Genomic DNA, 21012 nt, shown 5'->3' on the forward strand with positions numbered 1-21012 from the left:
GCCATGAATATTCCATCTTACATATGTCATTCCATGTGAGAATGTATGGTTTATTTATATATTCAAGGTATTGGTATAATTATTATTGCGATAATACAGAAGTAACAGTTTACTCAAATGTGATTCAATGCATTTTACTTGATAAGCATAATTTAAAAATCACATTAAACATTTCAGACAATACCCTTTTCAATGCACAACACATTGCTTTATTTGTGAGTCTTGATTGGTGTTTGGTCTTGATATGGGTCTCAATATTTGCCATAACCTCTGTGTATTTATTTGTTTTGTAAAATGTATTGTACATTTGTGTATATTTTTGTATATATTTAAATAAAACCCATTTAAAAAGTAAAAAAAAAAAAAATCATGGCTAATGATTATTATATTAGACATGGGGGTTGTACGTTATAATTAATTAGACCACCAATGAAAAACCGATTAAATAAGACATTAAAATATGTTTAGACAATTAATTTTGTAAAAGTGTATTAAATTTAAACTAGATAACTGCAGTCCATTTCAATTTACCAAATGATTTAAATAAGTATATGTAACTAAACCACGGTATGGAAAAGACGTTTTATCACTTTTCATACTTTATGCACTCGTAGATTGTAAACATAGATGGATGACATGTATACAATATTTGCACATGGCAAATCATTTAAAAAAAAAAATACATAAACAATAATGTATATTACAGCTGCAGTCATGTGTGATCCTTTTTATAGTTAAAGCTCTAATCTACAGAGCCACATTTTAGAAAGGAAAAAAAAGAAAACAGCACATAAACTACAACCACAAAGAACTAGATTCACTTTGGTACTGTGAAGAAACAAAAAAAGGCATTACGTGGCTCTAGTCCGCTGGAGAACATGATGATTCATGAATGACAAATCACCGTTTAGAAAATTACGTTTCGTAACTAACTTTGTCCTTCTCGAGCCACTGTTCCAGCTGATTGAAACACGTCAGAGACAGCGAGACAGTGCCAACATGGCGTTTACTCTGTATTCCCTTATCCAGGCAGCTATTTTGTGTGTAAATGCAGTTGCTGTCCTTCATGAAGAGAGGTTCCTCAGCAAAAGTAAGTGCATGTTCTAGTGCAGTACTTGTTTGTTTGTTTGTTTTTTGGAAGAAAATAACTCCCACAGATGCACACAGGCTTCGTCATACAGGGGTGTGTATCATCATCATATCGTTATCGACACAGAGAACGGCCAACTTTTTAGTCCTTGTTTTGTTACGCCTGAAAGTTGCATACATTGTGTAGGTGCAATGCATATTTAAGGAAGTGTTATTTGAAAATGTGTCAATGTACTATTTCAAGAACTGGTGTCATTCTAAGGAACAGTGTACTTTATTATTATTATCACTATCAGACCTACTACTGTATTACATTAAATTGTTCGCAGATTTGCTCACTTTTCTCCAAAAAGTAATTAGAGTATGGCAGTGTTTCTGGTATGTAGTTGCTTAAAACACTGCTAAGGATGTGGTAGTAGCTTACAATTATGTCAGTGTATTTTCATTGCAGTACATATTGAGTATTCAGAGCAGTAAAAACTTGCATAGCGAACATTAAAGAAAAAGGTATTATTGTGCACATTTGCACATCAATCCGACAACTCTTATATAGCTCTCGATTATTTTCTTACCCATAAAAAAATACTTATTTTTGCTATTCAACAAAAGCAAAACTCATTAGTTTAACAGCTAAAAAGAAACATCTGGGACTTTAAATTGTGTACATTCTCCACTTTCTGAAAACTCTGAATTGCGGAAGTCTAGCACACACACACAAATATTTTAAAATGGGTACCTGTAAACCTCAAACCAAAACGATATACTCATGTACATATCCCTTTAATTCACAAACCCTCAGTCACACACACAGTAATGAATGTAAAAAAAATAAATAAAACCTCATCCTGAATCTACACACAAACAGATGAAAGTAAATTTGTTTTGGTAAAAAAAAAAAAAAAAAAAAAACACTCTTGGGCAGACACAGACAGTGATAGACTAGAGCCCCTTTCACACTGGCACTCCTCTCGGGCTGTGGACGTTCGGGCTCCTCCCTCTCGGGCTGTGGACGTTCGGGCTCCTCCCTCTCGGGCTGTGGACGTTCGGGCTCCTCCCTCTCGGGCTGTGGACGTTCGGGCTCCTCCCTCTCGGGCTGTGGACGTTCGGGCTCCTCCCTCTCGGGCTGTGGACGTTCGGGCTCCTCCCTCTCGGGCTGTGGACGTTCGGGCTCCTCCCTCTCGGGCTGTGGACGTTCGGGCTCCTCCCTCTCGGGCTGTGGACGTTCGGGCTCCTCCCTCTCGGGCTGTGGACGTTCGGGCTCCTCCCTCTCGGGCTGTGGGCGTTCGGGCTCCTCCCTCTCGGGCTGTGGGCGTTCGGGCTCCTCCCTCTCGGGCTGTGGGCGTTCGGGCTCCTCCCTCTCTGGGCGACGGCAGCGGCTCCTCCCCTTCTGGCTCTCGGGACGGCGGCTCCTCCCCTTCTGGCTCTCGGGACGGCGGCTCCTCCCCTTCTGGCTCTCGGGACGGCGGCTCCTCCCCTTCTGGCTCTCGGGACGGCGGCTCCTCCCCTTCTGGCTCTCGGGACGGCGGCTCCTCCCTCTCTGGCTCTCGGGAAGGCAGCTCCACCCTCTTTGTTTGAATGACTGGGGCCTCTCCCATATCTACCGCCAGGTAATTAACGACCATGAGGGCAAGCTCTGCGAAGGACGCCGGGTGATGTTGTTCCTCCCACTTTTCCCACCTCGACGCCACAGCGTGTTGATAACTATGGGGAGGTCGTGGAAGAGGTCCGCCTCAGGGTGCATCAACCAGTCCCATATTTCCTGGGATGGTGGTGAAGGTGGTGGCACTGGAGGTAGTGGGGTGGCCCCTGATGCCCGGGGTGAAAACTGCACCTCTTCCTGGGCCTGATTGTAGGGGCATCCTGCCCAGTTGTGGCCGTCTTCCTCACAACGGCCACACCAGTCTGCCGGTGGCACTTCTGGGCAGGACCTCCAGCAGTGGTCCACCTTCCCGCACCAGGAACACCAGGGGAAGAGGCTGGCCGGGTCCTCCAGTGGTGGCTGATGTTGCAGCATCTTACATTTCTTCGGCTGCTGCATCTCCTGCCTTTGCCGCTGTCTGCTCTTTCCCATTTTATTATTCCCCCCCCCCCCAAAAAAAAACCTCAAAATTCAAAAAACAAAAAACAAACAAAAAAAATACTGCCCTGAGCCTCCAGGTGGCGTTGTCCCACTTCTGACACCAAATGTGACAGGATGACAGAGGTTTGAGGCTCAGAGACAGTGAAAAGGGCAAAATAACAATCTTTATTAAACAAAAATAAACAGGCACGAGGGCCAAACAAAAAGGTTTCAAACATAAAATAAACACAAAACAAAAAAGCAAAACTTACAAAAATAAAGGTTTCCAGGCTGGGTGATGCCTTCACTGGATGAGAATTCACAAAAACATCAAACACCAACTTGCTTCCTCAGCTCCCTCTTCCTAATGGGAAGCTGAGGCCTCCTTTTATGTCAGGTGGCTGGGTGCTGATTGATCGTTAATTACTCTAATTAACTAATCAACCAATCAACCCCAGCCACCTGAACACAATAAACCCAGGCAGGTAGGGGATTTTAACCCCATAACTGCCAATTTCTAAAGGGCAGAGCTCTGCTCTGCCACACTGTCACAAACGGGCTTTTCCTGCTTTTGTGAAAAAAGCAGGTAGACAAGCATTGTTGCTTCAGAAATTGCACTGATTTACCACAGCATTACTCCTCACCACAGCTACTTATCTCAGGTAAGATTAGCAAGGTACCATGATATAGCTACTAATAGCTAGAAATATCAAGAGCACAATAATGTGTATACGGCATGATTATTGATTTATACAGAGATCTGGTGGTATTGTGTTAAACCGTATTACAGTATACTGCAGTTCTGATAGACCTAGACTGACTGGGAAATATGTCCTGGTTTGGTCTGTGTAAAAGGTGGCAACCCTACATACAGCACACATTTTTATTTTTTTTATTATATAGAACAAAACAAACATATGAGTACAATAAATGGTAACACATTTATTCTGATCTGTTTTATCCCAGAATATATATTTGAACAAAACCTCTGTCATTTGATGCCTTTTAATTTGTTCAAGATACAGCTGTGGCCAGAAGTTTTGCATCGCCCTATAGAATTAACAAATGTTGCTTCATAAAGTTGAATGAAACCTGCTGAATAATGTTATGTTTACATATTGAATTACATACCGCTTTGTAGTTTTCCATATACTTAACAAAAAACTGACAAATTTAAAATGTGACATTTTGAAATCTAGGAGGCTTGGTGGTCCAATGGTTAAAGAAAGGGGCTTGTTACCTGGAGGTTCCTAGTTCAATCCCGGCTCAGCCATTGACTCGCTGTGTGTGACCCTGAGCAAGTCACCTAACCTCCTTGTGCTCCGTCCTTCGGATGAGACGTAAAACCAAGGTCCTATTGTAAGTGACTCTGCAGCAGCAGTTGTGATGCATAGTTCACCCCCTAGTCTCTGTAAGTCGCTGTGGATAACAGCGTCTGCTAAATGACTAATTAATAATTATTAATAACATGAAATACTGTACTACTAATATGGCTTCCGGTAGACTCTTGCAATATCATTTTGTAGTTTCTTTGATAACATGATGTTAAATAAAAGATCTAAATTATGTTCATATACTACTTTTTTATTTTATTGTGTCTAAATCCTAAAATTATAGGTAATGCAAAACTTTTGGTGATTAGCTGTACATTTCCATTTCTATAAAAACAAAACAAGTTTTTATGTTTTGGGTGGTATGCTTGGGATCTTGCCCAGTATGCTGATGATGATGATGATTCTTCTTCTTCTTCTTCTTCTTCTTCTTATTAATTTAGCCATATTTGAAAGAAGAAAAAAAACATGGGACGTCATGTATTCGATTTTGGTCAGTCTTTCACTATATTCTCATTCAACAAGAGGCATTTCTGTAAAAATGTTGCAGGACGATGCCAATGAGAATGATGTCTTGAAACAAAGTTGGATTATCAATCGATTTTTGCATTCAACGAGCTAAAACCATTACATTTGCTTGTTTATATGATGCACTAAGATCTATAATTATTATTTCTTTCTCCATATTTTTAGTTGGCTGGGGAGCAGATCATGGAATTGGAGGATTTGGCGATGAACCAGGAATTAAATCACAACTTATGAACCTTGTTCGGTCTGTAAGGACAGTCATGAGAGGTAAGTTATCAATATGCCAATATCTTGAAATGAAAAGCATGTGAAAACATTTTAATGGTTATGCTGATATTGAACCAGTTGGAAGGTGTATAGTTATTATTATTTGTTTATGTTCATATTGTTTTAAATATACATGTATCCATTTACAATTGAAACAAGTATGTTAGTAACACACATCCAGCATTATAATGAAAAAAGTTGATGACCATGATGTATATTATCAACAGTTTGTACAAAATAATTATAGAATAATTATGGCAATGCATAAGAAACAGTTTCAAAATATTTTCATAAATAAACATACTGGATGTGTCACAATTTTAATCTACTGAAGAGAAACGCTTCACCAGTTGTGATTAAATGTTATTTAGCTCAATTAATTAATCATTTCATAATCTAGGGGTATATGGTAGCGACCTATCTGTTTGAATGTCGCACTTAATCAGTTGTTAAGAAACTTGTTTAGGATATCTTTTAACACAAGCAATTGAGCGTATCTCGGGATATATGGAGCTGATCTATCTAGAAAATTGCTTATTCAGTAATAATCTTAAGGTATAAGGAGACAACCTGTCTGTACATCCATGTTTTATACTTACTTAATTGTGAGGATCCTTGGTTCCGTCCATATACCACACACATGTTTATCTAGAAAAACATTATATAGGTCATGGTGATGTCCAATTATGTAGTTACAGTAGTTACAGGGGTGTACAGTATGTAAAATACTGAATTTAAAAGTCACCATAAAATGTAATTTGATTAATCGTTGACCGTACCTGAAGAATTCATATAGAGGACACCACATTTTTGCCATCAGCATTTCCTCAGTCATCCTTTTTTTTTTTTTTTTTTTTTAATAATATTAAAGGCAATATTTTGTTCTTTCTTTTCAGTACCCTTAATAATTGTGAACACTGTGGCTATTGTTTTACTGCTACTATTTGGATAGATGAGATCAAGAAGAGGAGAAAGGCCAGCACCTTGGACTCCATTTAAAAACAGAAATCTGGAAACCTAAGGCTACTTTTTTTTTGACTGTCTGATACAGTCAACATCTCTTCTTCTGTAACCTTGTCCAGCCTTTTTATTTTAATATAGAGTGGGATCAGTAAGCTGTGTGTAACATTTTGTGACCCTGATTAAAATAAGTATTTGAAAAATAATATTATACAATGCAGGATTTATTTTGTTAGTCATTCAGCAGTAACCAGCTCCTTTTTCTAGTAATCAATACTTTGTCAACAATGTTGAGAGTAAAAAGTAGCAGTGTATTGGCAAGCCAATAAGGACTAGCTGGATTGTGCTATTATGTCTTATTCAAGATACTGTATATAATCAAAACGAGCTTGGTAGTGGAACAGCTTGGCGAACAATAAATAGCATGGTACATTCAAATAGCTTGGATAATAATAACCAACTTGAAAGTACCATTTGGCTTTTTCTTTTTAATGCTCCTGCAGAAATAAATTGTGCATTGTAATCCCACCGGTTTTGACACACTTTTTATGGCTCTGCTGTGGATAATTCATTCAGATTGTTGTTTTTCTCATTTTAAATTTTGTTCATGGAGAAACGGTTTACTGTGGGACTTAAATATGGTGTCTGGCCCTTGGGCTAATAAAATATACTGAGAGCTTTAGATGAGTATTTTATCCTGTCAGATAAATGCAGAAGCTCTCCAGTCCCGAGGTGTTGTGAGTTTGTCATGAAATGTCAAGTCTGGTATTATATTTTTATACCATTGTCAATATTTTCATTTTAAAGGCAGCAGTAAGCTTTTTTTTCCATGAACAACATTTTAAGTAAAAACATCACACTGAGCAAATCCCTTTTAGATTTGTGGTTAAGATTGAAAGCGCAAGTATAATGTTTTATTATGTTGTCAGATAGCTCTCAGGGATACCAGTTACTAAATGCCTAGACAAATTGAGTGCTTCTTGAGGGGATTATTTTTATTCACTTGAAAAATATGGATAGGGAATCTAACAGCTTAAACAAGGAACTATCTCATTGTGTACAAAATGTTAAGAACATATTCAGTCCCAAAAGAAAATGTGTGAAGCAATTTTTTCCAGATAGTTTCTTACCATTCACTGTGCTGCATTGGTTTTGTCCAATTTTCATTTAAATTTTTGTATGGTTTTAACATAATGTATCACAAATTGTTCACGTTACATTGCATTTGTCTCATGCCATTAAGTATTACACAACAGTTTGCAATTTCAACTGGGATGTGTGTTTTTAATATTAATTATGGATAAATATTCAAGATAATGACCTTATTCATGATATAGCCTTATATTAGAAGGTCACTGTATCAATATACTGTACTTTTTATCAACTATAAATGTAACATGCATAATGATTTGATTGGATCAGTGTTGGCAGTACATCTTTTTATGCTTGTGAAAGTTGAGGGACTGGGTCAGTAGGCACCCCCTCAAATCTCTGTCAGCACACCTCAATCCTGACTTCAGTAGGTGAATGTTGTACTAGAATCCTCTTGGCATACAATATTTTTCCCCCATGGACAAAACGCAGGCAGATTTCCCCCACCATAGTAAATGGGCAGTTTGCCCACAGTGGATCTCCTGTATATAGTAAGAGGCCATGTCTCAATGAGACCAACTTTTCTCTATACATTTAAACGTTTAGCTAGGTTCTCGATACATTTAAACGTTTAGCTAGGTTCTCGATACGTTTAGCTAGGGTCTCGATACATTTAAACGTTTAGCTGGGGTCTCGATACATTTAAACGTTTACCTAGGTTCTCGATACATTTAAACGTTTGTTTAGGCAATTGGAAATGCCGCCACAAACAGTATAATGAATGACACAGAGACACAAAGGTATGTTTGCTTCACATTGTATTAGTTTGAGGGCAGCAGTGGGCTCATAATTAGGCTTGCTACTTTTCGATACTAATCGGTAAAGCTTGTTAAATGTCGAATTCCTAAAAAATATGAGTTTGAAATAAATTTATATATGATAAACATCTGTAAAACCACTCGCTGTTTTTTATTTTCTTACCAAAAATAATCATTTAGAAATCCTTTCTAGTTTGTGTAGTTTTTATACTTGCTGTCTGTTACTAGTTACTAGTTTGATTTGAAAATGGGGCGCAAGAGAAAAACACTTAATGAATATTGTGCACAATACCCTGAACGGCTGAAGTCTCCGCGGCAGGACGAAGCGGGCCCGTCTATCTTGCCTTCCAGTGACTTCCAGAGTCCAGCTGTGCTGAAGCAGGAGGGGTGGAGCTCAGACTCCAAATAATAAGTGTAAGTTAGTTCTGTTCAACTATCTAATGTTTTGTTCTGTGCATATTATTTTTACTCGTAAATTTATTCTATAAAAGTCTGTGTAATACGCTTTTATATGCTGCGTTTTCTACGGTTTATTTGTGTAGGATCTTTATGTTTACAAGGTATAGCTCCGCTGTGACCAAACATTTCAATTAAAATTTTGGAAATGTTGCTTTTGTTGCATGTTGAATATGATAAAGGGGTTTCGCATATGAGACTTTTTTAATGGCATAAAAAGTATTCTTTTTTTCCTTTTAAGCATAAAGGTCGATTTCATCCGTTCTCTGCTTGAATTGAAAAATAAAGATAAAAAAAACAGTAAATTTTTTCTAAAATAAACGTCGATATTATCGATTTGGCAAAAAAATTAAAATCGAATGGTAGCAAGCATACATTTAACCAAACACTTCTATTACTTCTTCCATAGGTTTGTCTTACAGCAAGCTTTTACATCCCACTGTCATAACGTATTACTGTACCATGAACATCAATAAATAATGGAAGGAAATGAGGGCAAAGGGATAAAGAAAGAAAATTATTCTCGAAAGCAGTTATATGAGACTACTCATAAAAAAAAATTATAATGCAAATTAAGTTATTTTTTTACTTCTTTTTTTCTGATGTAATTGTGATTGTAAAACAGTTTGCAATTAAAAGTTGTAAGTTATTCATTGTTGTAATAATTTTCATCTATAAGATGTGTGTTTTTTAGCTGTTAAGTTTAACAATGTCACCATAACATGCCTGCTGGTGTGGGGGAATGTAAGGTTGTCAGGGATGGGGTTAAATCTGTCCTTGCCAGCAATTGTGTGGCCATTCCCCAATTGAGCAATTGGTGCTAACTGGGGAGTGGCCACATGTATAAAAAGGAAGCAAAATCCTTTGTTGGAGGCTACCCTGTCACATGTGGTGTTGGAAGTGAGATAGTGCCCCTTGTGTCCCGGAAGCGGAGGAGCTGTTGCTGTCTCCAGTGCAAAAGCGGGGAGTAGGCGCTGCCATCTCCAGAGCCGGAAGGGGAGGAGCCATTGCTGTCTCCAGTGCAAAAAGGGGGAGGCCCCGCTGTCGTTTTCAGAGCCGGAAGGGGAGGAGCTTCCCCCGGCTCCAATCAGCAGGGCAACTGCCGGGCCACTACACCTGCTGCTGAGGGGAGCATGACGAAAGCCAGCCTCATGTCCACGTCCAGAGGGCTTGGCATCCGCACTGCTATCAGCGCCACTGCTGGAGTGCCCAGGCATCGCAGCTCCCAGCGTCGCCACTGCAGGAGTGCCCTGCGCCATTGCCAGTGTCGCCCCTGCACAAGTGCTCCGCGCCACTGCTTATGTTGCCACTGACGGAGTGCCCCGCACTACGGCCTGTGTTGCCACTGCCAGAGGGCCACAGAGCAGAAGCCCTGCTGGTGTAAACAGTGTGTTTGGGAATTGGTGCTAATTGGGGAGTGGCCACATGTTTGTTGAAGGAGTTTGGGGGGTGAGTGTTTGTGCTGTGCTGTGCTGTGCATATTGTTTTTGCAATGTGGTAGTGAAGGCTAATGCCCAGCCTACATGTGTGTTGTTTTTTTGTTTAAACCTTTTATTTTGGCCCTCCTGCCATGTTTTGTTTATATCTGTTTGTTTTTGTGTTTAATAATCGTGTGCATACGCACTTAAACTGCAGCTTTCTGTCTCTGTGTCTAATTCCTGTTGGTAGCCAGCAAGGGCCGTGATGCTACCCTGTCACAATGCCTTATTTAAATGTATATATTTTTCTTACATGTACAGTATAAATAATACCTGTATCTGCATACATTCAAAAAGACTTCATGCATGTGCAATGCACCTTTATTTACACCACTAGGTTTACTTGTCTGGCACATATTTTAGTTACATTTTTTTTTTTTTTTTTTTACAAAAATCATAAAAAGGGTGTAAGAATTATTTTTGTAGTATAATACATACTGTAGTAGGTGTTTATATTTGTCAAACTACTGTATGTACAAAGACAAAGAAATTAGTTTGTGTGAAAAAGCATTATTATTATTATTATTATTATTAATAATAATAATAATAATTCTATTAACAGCTGACAGTTAACTTCTATTGCACATTATTTGTATAATATTATTTGACATTTTTAAATCCAGGTCTCCTGTAAAAATTGGTTTGTATTTTTCAGAATTCCATTTACATTTTTTATTGAGTATTTGTTAACACAGTTTATCCTAAATATATAAAGTATGAGAATTTGCTAAATCAGAACCATATGTTTATCAGGGAGATCAAATTGAGCTTACTTTAATCTAAGATTAGTTTTCCCTAATCTTTCAAGATAACACAGGTTTATCTTTTGCAGAAATGCATTACATGTCAGAATATTTTCAGTCCGGGAAGCATTAATCATTCAATACATAACATGCCTATTCTCTAAATGGACCATATGGTATTTGACACTGGGGACAGAAGGAATATTCTGGAAGGAATACTGAGTCCCATTAAAACGGAAACAACCTTGATGACAATTTGATGCCGTTGGTTAGTGCAGAAGCTTTTCACATCTGGAAATCTGGGGTTAAATCCATCCTGGGTCAAAAGAGTTTGGTGGTCTCAACTTCCATCAGTAGATAGTACACATCAAAATACTGGTACTGGACAATTTTGAATTAAGTTCTATGACTTGTACACATGGTCAAAAAAAATACAAAGGGAGAACTGCAGCATTTTCTGGTGAAGCAGAATTTGATGTGACTTCAGTACCTGTGCCACACAGTCACTGATTGGTTGTAATTAAAAAATATATTTGATATGTTTTTAGTTTTTTATTTCCAAAGATTATGTATGCTACATAATCTGACAAAAAACAAATTAGGTCAGCCTCATAAATATCTATTGTAGATAAAAACAGCCACAATTAAGACATGTTGCATTGTTTTTCATCACCTAAAATATTTATAGAGCTTGTTACTGGCCACTTTTTATAAAATTATAAATAGGTTGGGCCAAAAGTCTTGTAACCTAGAAGTGTCTTTCTTTCAGGTAAGAGTCATTCCAAAGGATACTGTGGATTGTCTGCAGTGTTAGAATGTGTTCAGTGCTTATGTCAGGTACTTACAGACATGTTTGCAAGAACAATCCCTATGCTTTGCGTAACACCCTGAATTCTACAAGCAGAATTACATCTGAGCAGCTCCAGAATTATTTACTTGGGGGGCTTTAAACCCAGCAAGGTCGCTGCCAGCAGTGCTCTATAATGGATCTCTGGTATTTTATAAAAGCTAAATGTGTAATAATAACACCCTTCTTATGACATTAAATAAATCTATCTGGTTAAAGCAAAGTTGTTCCGCTATGTGCAGGATAACCCTCTGAAATGATTTTCCAATGCAATAGTAAAACCTATAAATTCATATTTATTCTACAGTACCGTATGTGTCATTAAGTACCACGTAATTAAATGCGCTAGTGAGGTACGGTACAGACGGCCTTTGTTGTTATAATGCAATATTTTATGCAGACTGGTTTTATTTACTTCTCATTGTAAGGCAGAGCACACAGAGTGATGTGGCTCTACTGTAAGGGATGCGCATTGGGTGCCCTTTCTTTTAAACTTTGTAATGTGCACCCTGTGGACTAAGGACACAAAAGCAATCACTGGAGAAAACCTCCAAAGGCTTTCAATTCATCACAGTGTGTGTCAACTCTGACATTCACACACCAGCCTGCAAAATACAAAATTGTAATGCCGCTGGAATCAACAAGAAAAACATTATTTTCAGTATACTTTGAATCAACCACCTAATTCCAAATACAATCATTTTGAACTACAACTAGTGTAGTAGATTAAAGCCATATAGTTTAGCCCCATGCATTCTAACTGTAATGTTGGAAAGCAAAGCTAGACTAAAGACCCCAGCACAGACATGCACCCCATGGAGAAGGCACAAATGTGGGCTATCATCCACAGCAAGCTGCTACAAGACAGTATGGAAGTCTAGACATGGTCCCAGACCCAACTCTGATGTTAAACCTATTAGCAGCAGAGCCTGCACACTGCAGGTATCTAACCCAGTGCCTCAGATATTTAAGACCTCTCAATATTATGAATATGTCATATCCCTGCAATGAGGGTGAATACCTTAGACTTTTCCTATATACAAATATGCTTTTCTTAATTTTATTTCTACAGTATTAAATTAATACAATACTATATTTGGGATGCACTGAAAAAATATGACTGGGTAATTTATAGTACAGCTAGCCCTTATGGATTTTTCCTCCCCAATACATGACTCCCTTGAATACAAAAAGCAAATCATAATATTTTTCTTTTTTGTAAAATATATAGTGTGACAAATATTGTAATAAATGTGGTTTCTGTATAAGGGCCAACAGTTAGTTACTGAATTAATTCAGAAGTATTTAAAACATTTCAAATGACATTGTTGCATTTTTTTTTTTTTTTTTTTTTGTTATTTTAAAAGCTGCTCTTTTTACCAGGAACAGCAAAAGCTGTAAGTTTGCTGGTGAAGGATGTAAAAGGTGAACGTTGCCGTTAATTTGCAGTTTCATGTGCTGAGATTGCCTGAAATAAAGCTGTGGTGTCCAATCTATTGGACGAATTGTTTTGTCTCCATAGGTAGGGCTGACTGGGTTTGAGAGAAAAATAATCAGGCAACGTGAAGGACAACTATAACTCCAGAAAAACAAGGGAGGACCTCGCAAAGGGAAAGTAAGCAGAGACAGTGTATTATTGTGTGTAAGATTCTGAATAATCATTTAACAAGTATGGGCTTTAACCACTCGAAAGATATACAATTATAAAAATAGTTTTTTGTGTGCAATTGTGAACACAACACCTCGCAGCTCTGATGTGGTGATATACCGGGTAAACTATTTTGCATTATATATGGTACTACATGTATGGATAGTCTTGCTTCAGGTTTACTGTTGTCTTTGAACAACAGTAACGTATTGATTTACTTCCAAGTCTTTGTGTTGTTATGGGAACATGGAAAAAAAAACATTGCATGAAATAATTTGCACCAGCATTTAAAATATGATTAGTAAACACCACGCACCATTATGGTGTCAGGCCAATTGCTGAGCTCTAGCTAGTATGTTATGTAATATTGTGGGGGTTTTTTTGTTTGTTTTTAAACTATTTTCAATATATATTTGAATGGTAAAAAAATGTTTGTTAGATTTCCGAAACAGGCGCTTGTTAATGCCACCGTAACAAAGAATTATCTGAAATAAATGTAAAAGTGGTATACCCATCTACACCCTTTGCAAGTGGAACAAGTGCACCAAATGCATGCATTAACCATATGTATATTGCAGCTAAAAAATATGTATTAGAAAAATATGACTTCTGACATGTGTGAATCAGAAAGCACCAAATGCTGTGACCGTTGCTAACAGAAAACTAGTATCTGCTAAGAATATTGTTAACCAGTTAAAACTTCACAATTGGAGATGGTTGTGTCTGATGCAGGTTACAGGTGAAATGAATTTGCTGGGCTCAACCTGGACAATATGTGAAGATGTACAAGTGTTGAGAGCGAGCATTGAATAACTTTTCATATTCCATGCTGCTGAATAAATATTATGCACGTGTTCATTCCAAAATTTTTCATGAGTGTGACGGTAAACATCTCATACTTATTCAAGAAATAACTGTTTGCATTTGTAGTCCTCCATGAATGTTTATGGTGTATCATCTAGCAGCTAGATTATTATGAAATGAATATTCTGAGAAGTCTTTTATCTCTGTGTTTAGTAGATGGAAATGAGCAGAGCCCTTACATATTGTACACTACAAATCTACTTCACCAAAAAATAACAGCACAATAGTCAGTCTCTGTTTGACTGGTTTGTGGCTGTATGCCAGGAGGTGCTCAGGCTATTTTAACATGAGAACAAATGCTCCACCTAGTCATTCAGCATTGTTAGTAAATGAATCATATTTAGGGTACCACTGATCTTGTGAACTGGATTGCTCTTAGAACATTTTTTGGATGACAGTTATCTATTCCGGGGTACCAAGATATTTAGTGAGCAAGTAGTCAGAGTGAAGTGAGGAAAAAATGGGCAATACAATCCCCACCCCTTGCCTTGTCGTACATCATGTGTTGTTTTCAAACCTTTGAACACTAGTGTGTGTAATATATAAAAACAGGATACTGATCTGGCTTTTAACTACTACAGTAGTGACCCCTTATCAGGTGTTCACTGCAGTTCTGTACTGTAATGATGAAAATTAGTATGATGACTGTCCTTGCACAGAGACAGTCGCATAATGTTTTATTTTATTTATTTGTTATGTTTTAAGTTTAGTGTGTAAATTAGTATTGAGACTTTTAACCGTTTCTATACTGCATTCGTACAGGTAGCATCCCTGTCTGGAGCAGGATTTTATGCCAGAATAAGACAACTCCGAAAACAGAATTTCAGGAAAATCTGATGATTTATTGCTCCTGTTGACCAGTATGTTTGGTGTACCAATGATTAATGACTTTGTGGCCATTTTAATCAACGTACAGTATACCCTTCCCAGTTAAGAGTATTTTACAACACTGGATTGCGTAATCCACACATCCCTGGTGTTGCTAGGATTACCCCTAAAAACAGGAGGTTGATGCAATAAAATCCAGCTATGGCTTATCCAGGGGGGGTTATTCAAGACCATCCAATTGAATTAACAAGTCTATCTATTCTTTACATTGTTTTTAATACTCGTTATTTGTTTTTATTTCATATAACATTGAGATTAGGTTCATTTGGTTTCTGATGTTGGAAAGGAAATAGAATAGATATCCTGTTTAACAATACATCTCAGGAAGGTTCCACTTAATGAAATTCATAATCATTTACTATATGTTCCCGTAGTTTAACCATTTAAATCTGCTAACTATTTCCACACTGTGAGACAAACATGCTTCTGTTGCACTTGCAGCAGTACAAGATTATGCATTTTGGTTTTGATGATTACACAAGATGAGAAGTTATATAGCAGTATAGTATACCCTTCACTGATCTACAATGGGACTTTATATCCAGGTTGACTTTGTATATATATTATAGAGTTGCCCTCCTCCGCTCAGTATGGCAGCTCGGCGTGCATTAAAGGCAGTACTGGTTGATCTCAGTGGAACTCTGCACATTGAAGACTCTGCCATACCTGGAGCACAAGAAGCTCTCAAAAGGTTAGTTTGGGAAACCACTATTGTCTGCTCATAATACATGGTGTACACACTTAATCGTAGTATGTTTGGGTCAGGTGTAGTGATCTGTTTGTGTGTGAAGACCTTAAAATATGTTTTTGAACTGATATTAAAAAAAAAAACAAAAAAAAAAAAAAACCTTGCAGATTGTTTCAGCCAATCTGGGTTGTATGGGGTAGTTATTTGCAGTAGATCCAGTAACACTTTAAAAGAAATGCATACAAAGGCCACATAAATCATTTCAGTTCGTAATAGGCTATAGCATCAAATAGTGGCTGAAGGAACAAAGAACAAACTGGTTTACTTAGATTAGTAAGCATGTACACTATAAGCTGTGCTAACTAACACAATGGAATTAAAGCTGTAATTTCACTCCGTACCAATGAAAATACACTTTGAACTTATTTTAATTGTACTGGAAGATGTCATAGAAAGTTCATATACGGTATATGGTATATTATATACCCCTCGGGGACAAAAACATTTTATTGTATAACATTGGTTGACCTTTTTAGGCTATTATTGCTTATTTTTATTGCATATACCTGTACATTGTCTGTTTATGTTATAGACTGCGGAGCGCTCCAGTTGCTGTTAAGTTTGTGACCAATACCACTAAAGAGTGTAAAAGGACACTGTTTGAGAGGCTGAAAAAGCTGCAGTTTGATATCGCCGAAGATGAGATTTTTACGTCCCTGACTGCTGCCAGAAACCTGTTAGAGCATAAGCATCTTAGACCAGTGCTGCTGGTGGAGGACAGCGCCCTGGAGGACTTTCAAGGTATTAAAACACCCTTGTTTGCAAAAAAATGAACTTCTTGCTTTTGTAGTATAGTGCTTTGTTTCCTATCCATATTTTGATATTTGCTAGTGAATGATTGCAGATGAATTATACTCAGCAAATGTGCCTAAAGTTAAAATGTTATTTTTAAATCATCAGCATGTTCTGGTATTATTCTCCTAACAATGCAGATTTGGAAGCTGGAACTGTGCTTAATTTATGAGTAGCTAGATTGTATTGAATTAGTAGGCAGGTTATTATGATAATAATAAATAATAATAATAATAATAATAAGGTGATTACAAAGTGGAGAAGGTGTATTGTCATTGAAAATTAATGAATTGCTGATACTTACTATTGTAAGTCAGGCCCCCTTTGGAATCTATTAGTAGCAACTACACTTATAATTTCGCTGAGAATATAGATCACACGGTCAATGACAAATTCTAAATCATTAATCCACAACAGAATCTACATAAACAGATTAAGTATGTTAATATTGGCTTTTCCTCTGTTTTTTATTTAGATTTAATTACTTAATATGCTTAAGTGTTTGATGGCTACCTCGAATCAAGTTGAGAGTGTATTTTATCTTGCAGTCTTTGTCCGACAGACCCGGCTTGCTTTGCTCGCGGGCCTGACGCAACAAAGTGTGAGAGAAATGTGCTATCAGCTTGATAACAGGTAGCCACTGAACACTTATCAACACACATTACTGTTGATAAGCATAGGCGAAGGAGTGATGTAAAAAAAATAATAATAATAATAATTACCTTCGACAAATACAGTATCTGGGTGTAGTCCATAGATATGTATGACCTGATAAATACGATATGTAAGGGTTAAACAACGATAAGTGTTGAATCAGTAAAAATATTTCACTGTTTCGAGTGCCATTAGGCACGAGAAACTGTAGATTCTTTTTTTTACCGATTCAGTACTTTGAGTTGTTTATGCCACTTAAAACGTTTCTTCCTAATTGATAATTGTTCGATTGAGATTCAATTGATTGTTCATTTGATAATTGGATTTGGTTTTTGCTCTTTTATTTACGCTTCGTTCAAACAGTTTAAATGTTTATCTCTCCTATTGTGGGAATGTTGTCATGAGTTCCTCGGAGTTTAAGTTTGAAGTCCCACTTACAAAGTGTCTGTTGTAAGTGAAGATAGTAGGAAGGACTTTGTTTTAGATGTAGAACATGAAAGTGGCATTAGAAAAATTAATGCAAACAAAGGAATGTGAACTAGGAATGGAGAGAAATTATTGTTCATTTTGCCAAACCTAAAACAGATGAAGACCTAAATATCATTGCCAGCGATCTTTTTGTTTGAACAAGAAATGCAAAAGCAACATGAAATGTGAAATTCTAAACTGAAATCGCAAGCCCTTTAAATGAAATGGTACTCACTTTTCTGTTGAATTGCTCTGACTGTGGTTTTGTTGACGAATCAACAGTTTTCTGTGGATTCGTAGCACAAACTGGGGATTCGTTAGTCAACAATATATGTACTCGCACTCCCCTTCTTTTCAAAGCAACACAGACATTAGTTAGAATATTTGTAGAATTAATCAATCAAAAGATCAAAGGGTGACATCAGACATGTTTTAAAGTTGGATAACACTTTTGGTAATTAAAATACTTTTATACTACTTTTAGGAATCGACACTAGTGATCCCAATGCCGTGGTGATAGGATTAGCTCCTGAGCACTTCAACTATCAGACAATGAACAGTGCCTTTAGGTAAGACTTAAATACACCAGGATTCAGTTTTATGATGGAAGGGTAATGTTTCAGCTAATATTTTCCTTGGTGTTAAATTCACCGGTCTTAAACAGTGCAGCTGAACAGATGTACCACAAATGAACGTGTTAATGTGTACCAGGGAGACTCCTCACCATAGTGCGTTAAAGGCAATGCTGGGGTCCCTGAGTGGCGCACCTGGTAAAAGCACAGCGGCATGGTGTGCAGGATGTCATGTAGCGCAGGCTCGCTTCCTGGCTGTAAAATGTGGTCATCGCTGGGGATTTCCCAGGGGAGCATCACATTGACTCTGGTGCTCCCGTGGGTTAGGGAGGCAAAACTGGCAGGGACTTTGTCCTCATCATGCAACAGCGAACTCTGCTGGCCAGGTGCCCAGTGATCTCAAAAGCGGACACCTGCAGGGCTGGCCTTCTGCTCTGGAGTTCCTGGGTGTTAAAGAGCTGTTTGGGGAAAACTAATTGGGCACACTAAATAAATAAAAAAAAAAAAGGCAATGCAGTTGTTTTTATTATTGGTCCTGGACCAAAGCTTTAGTCAATATCTCCCGCTGTAAGTAAGCCAGATCAACCACGGGCTGAGAAAGTAAACTACAATGGTCTTATGTACACACTTTCACTTTATAACTGTCATCAGGGACATGCTAAATCTCATGAATTTTATGATCAAGCCATAATACTGTGCTATGCTTTGGGTAGAATGAAGAAATATGTGGTGTGAATCTATTTTTCAAGGTTTATGCCATGTGGTTTATTACACCCAAAGTCAATTATAAACTGCTACGTGAGGGCTGTGTCATAATACAATTGTACCATGTGCTTGGTAGTACCAGGTGTTTGTTAATGTATTATTTTGGAATTGCAACACTTTAGCATACAATAAATGGAATTCCCAGCAGTTTTTAAAGATGACAAACTCCCATTGCAGCATCTCAAATAATATAGAGTTTCTATTTAGCATTATCATTCTCCAAAGCAGGTATTACCTGCAAGATTATTGACCATTCATCTGTTCTTCTAGATTAATTCTTGATGGCGCTCCACTGATTGCAATACACAAAGCCAGGTACTATAAGAGGAAAGATGGTTTAGCGCTGGGACCGGGGCCATTTGTCACTGGTCTGGAATACGCTGCGGACACAAAAGCAACTGTAGTGGGAAAACCAGAGAAAACGTTCTTCCTTGAGGCTCTCCGAGACCTTGGCTGTTCTCCAGAGGAGGCTGTTATGATCGGTGATGTATGTGTCACCTGAACCTGAACTGCCGCAGTCATATAACAATATAAAAAATACAGTTTATGTATTATCACTGTGTTATTTATATTATCTGTGTCTGGCTGTTCAGGGCCACATGTTTTAATTGAATGGAGTACCAGTGTATATTTGTCAAAAGCATTACCTGCCAATATAATATCTGTTCTCCTACAGAATGCTTAATTGTTAAAAAAAGAAATCACAGTATACAAGGGAGTTTACCAACGTGCATCTGTCTAAATGGTTTTCTTGCATTCATTTTTAACCCGTTGCATGAAGATGGCTAAAATTGAGGATGGGGACTTTTTTTGGCTATTGCACATAAACAATAGTGACAAGCTCTCGTGTATACTGTGAAATTAACAATCACTCATCAATTAGATGAAAGCTTAATTAAAAATAAATAAATAAACAAATAAAAAGTTTAGGCAGAATCCACTTTTAAATCCTTTTTTTTTTTGTTCCTGTTTAGTCTTTTGTATTCAATTTACAAAATCATAGCGTATTGTAGGTTTTGATTTTGGTGAATTTGCTTAACCACAGGATGCAAGAGATGATGTTGGTGGTGCACAAAATGCTGGCATGCTGGGAATATTAGTGAGAACTGGTAAGTACCCTGGATTGTATATATGCCTCTTTCTGAGGAATGGGGGTAACATGTATAAAACGTTCTGTGGGTGTGCCCAGGAAAGAGTTATTGACTTGCATCTCGTTCACAAGAACTTCCTAATGAATGCAAGCAGGTTTGTGCATGCTCGCTACCTTATTTGGGGAATAGCTAGAAACAAAGAATACTCTACTATGCTAGAAGAAAAGCTGCTGTAGATGACCTTTGAAGGCGAGACTACTGACAATCCTGTAGCACTACCATGACCTTAAACTGTTGTCTTTCAGGTAAATACCGACAAGGAGATGAAGGTAAAATAAATCCACTGCCCTATCTGACCTGTGATGGCTTTCCCCAAGCGGTGGAGCATATAATTGAGAACCTTCTTTGACAGGAGGAAATAGTGGACAGCATTAAATACTTGAATAATATTAGTAGACAAATACCTTGGGACAAGACAAGTATGTATTTATCAAGAATAATAATCAAGCTGTAATTATTTTGTTATGAAAAAAAAAAAACATGTAAAACTATTTTATAAGTCAACAAGTGTGTAGCATATCTTTTATTGTAAGATCCTGCCTGCTCAATCTGTGAGAAATGATGTCTCTTATAATAAGACATCCTACACATGACTTGACCTCTTAACTTATAAATCACAAAAGCAAACATTGTATTGGTGGTATTGTTTTTTAACCCTTAGAATTGCGCTGTGTGCCTAATTCAAAAGCTAATGTTAAATAAAGGTGTTTAACACCATATGAAGGTGTGGGCATGGATCGTCGCTGCTTAACGTTGGGTTGTGTTGTGTGTTAATTGTAAAGCAATTTGTTGTT

The 21012-nt window shown here is 37.5% G+C and overlaps 2 protein-coding genes across 3 annotated transcripts; both read left to right on the forward strand.

Annotated features, from left to right (window-relative positions):
- Positions 1-929: 929 nt before the first annotated feature.
- On the forward strand, positions 930-7503 carry LOC117409234 (immediate early response 3-interacting protein 1). The gene is made up of 3 exons (XM_034014932.3): positions 930-1090; positions 5173-5274; positions 6171-7503. The coding sequence occupies exons 1-3, from the start codon at positions 1000-1002 to the stop codon at positions 6224-6226; spliced, it is 249 nt and encodes an 82-aa protein (XP_033870823.1). The 5' UTR covers positions 930-999; the 3' UTR covers positions 6227-7503.
- A 5661-nt stretch (positions 7504-13164) lies between these two features.
- On the forward strand, positions 13165-20969 carry LOC117420802 (haloacid dehalogenase-like hydrolase domain-containing protein 2). 2 transcript variants are annotated; one of them, XM_034923532.2, is made up of 7 exons: positions 13165-13283; positions 15638-15759; positions 16349-16557; positions 18215-18299; positions 19338-19554; positions 20113-20176; positions 20464-20969. In XM_034923532.2, the coding sequence occupies exons 2-7, from the start codon at positions 15659-15661 to the stop codon at positions 20565-20567; spliced, it is 780 nt and encodes a 259-aa protein (XP_034779423.2). In that variant the 5' UTR covers positions 13165-13283; positions 15638-15658; the 3' UTR covers positions 20568-20969. The 2 variants fall into 2 exon arrangements, with proteins under 2 accessions (XP_034779423.2, XP_034779421.2); XM_034923530.2 differs by having other exon boundaries at positions 13166-13439.
- Positions 20970-21012: the final 43 nt, after the last annotated feature.

Source organism: Acipenser ruthenus, chromosome 2 (genome assembly GCF_902713425.1).
Source record: "Acipenser ruthenus chromosome 2, fAciRut3.2 maternal haplotype, whole genome shotgun sequence".
NCBI classification, from domain to species: Eukaryota; Metazoa; Chordata; class Actinopteri; order Acipenseriformes; family Acipenseridae; genus Acipenser; species Acipenser ruthenus.

Excerpts from the sequence above, each read along its gene's own strand:
- LOC117409234 (XM_034014932.3), top strand. The coding sequence starts at position 1,000 with ATGGCGTTTACTCTGTATTCCCTTATCCAGGCAGCTATTTTGTGTGTA. Across the intron at positions 1,091-5,172 it reads AGAGAGGTTCCTCAGCAAAA|TTGGCTGGGGAGCAGATCAT; the intron begins GTAAGTGCATGT and ends CCATATTTTTAG. Across the intron at positions 5,275-6,170 it reads TGTAAGGACAGTCATGAGAG|TACCCTTAATAATTGTGAAC; the intron begins GTAAGTTATCAA and ends CTTTCTTTTCAG.
- LOC117420802 (XM_034923532.2), top strand. The coding sequence starts at position 15,659 with ATGGCAGCTCGGCGTGCATTAAAGGCAGTACTGGTTGATCTCAGTGGA. Across the intron at positions 18,300-19,337 it reads ACAATGAACAGTGCCTTTAG|ATTAATTCTTGATGGCGCTC; the intron begins GTAAGACTTAAA and ends CTGTTCTTCTAG. Across the intron at positions 19,555-20,112 it reads AGGCTGTTATGATCGGTGAT|GATGCAAGAGATGATGTTGG; the intron begins GTATGTGTCACC and ends GCTTAACCACAG.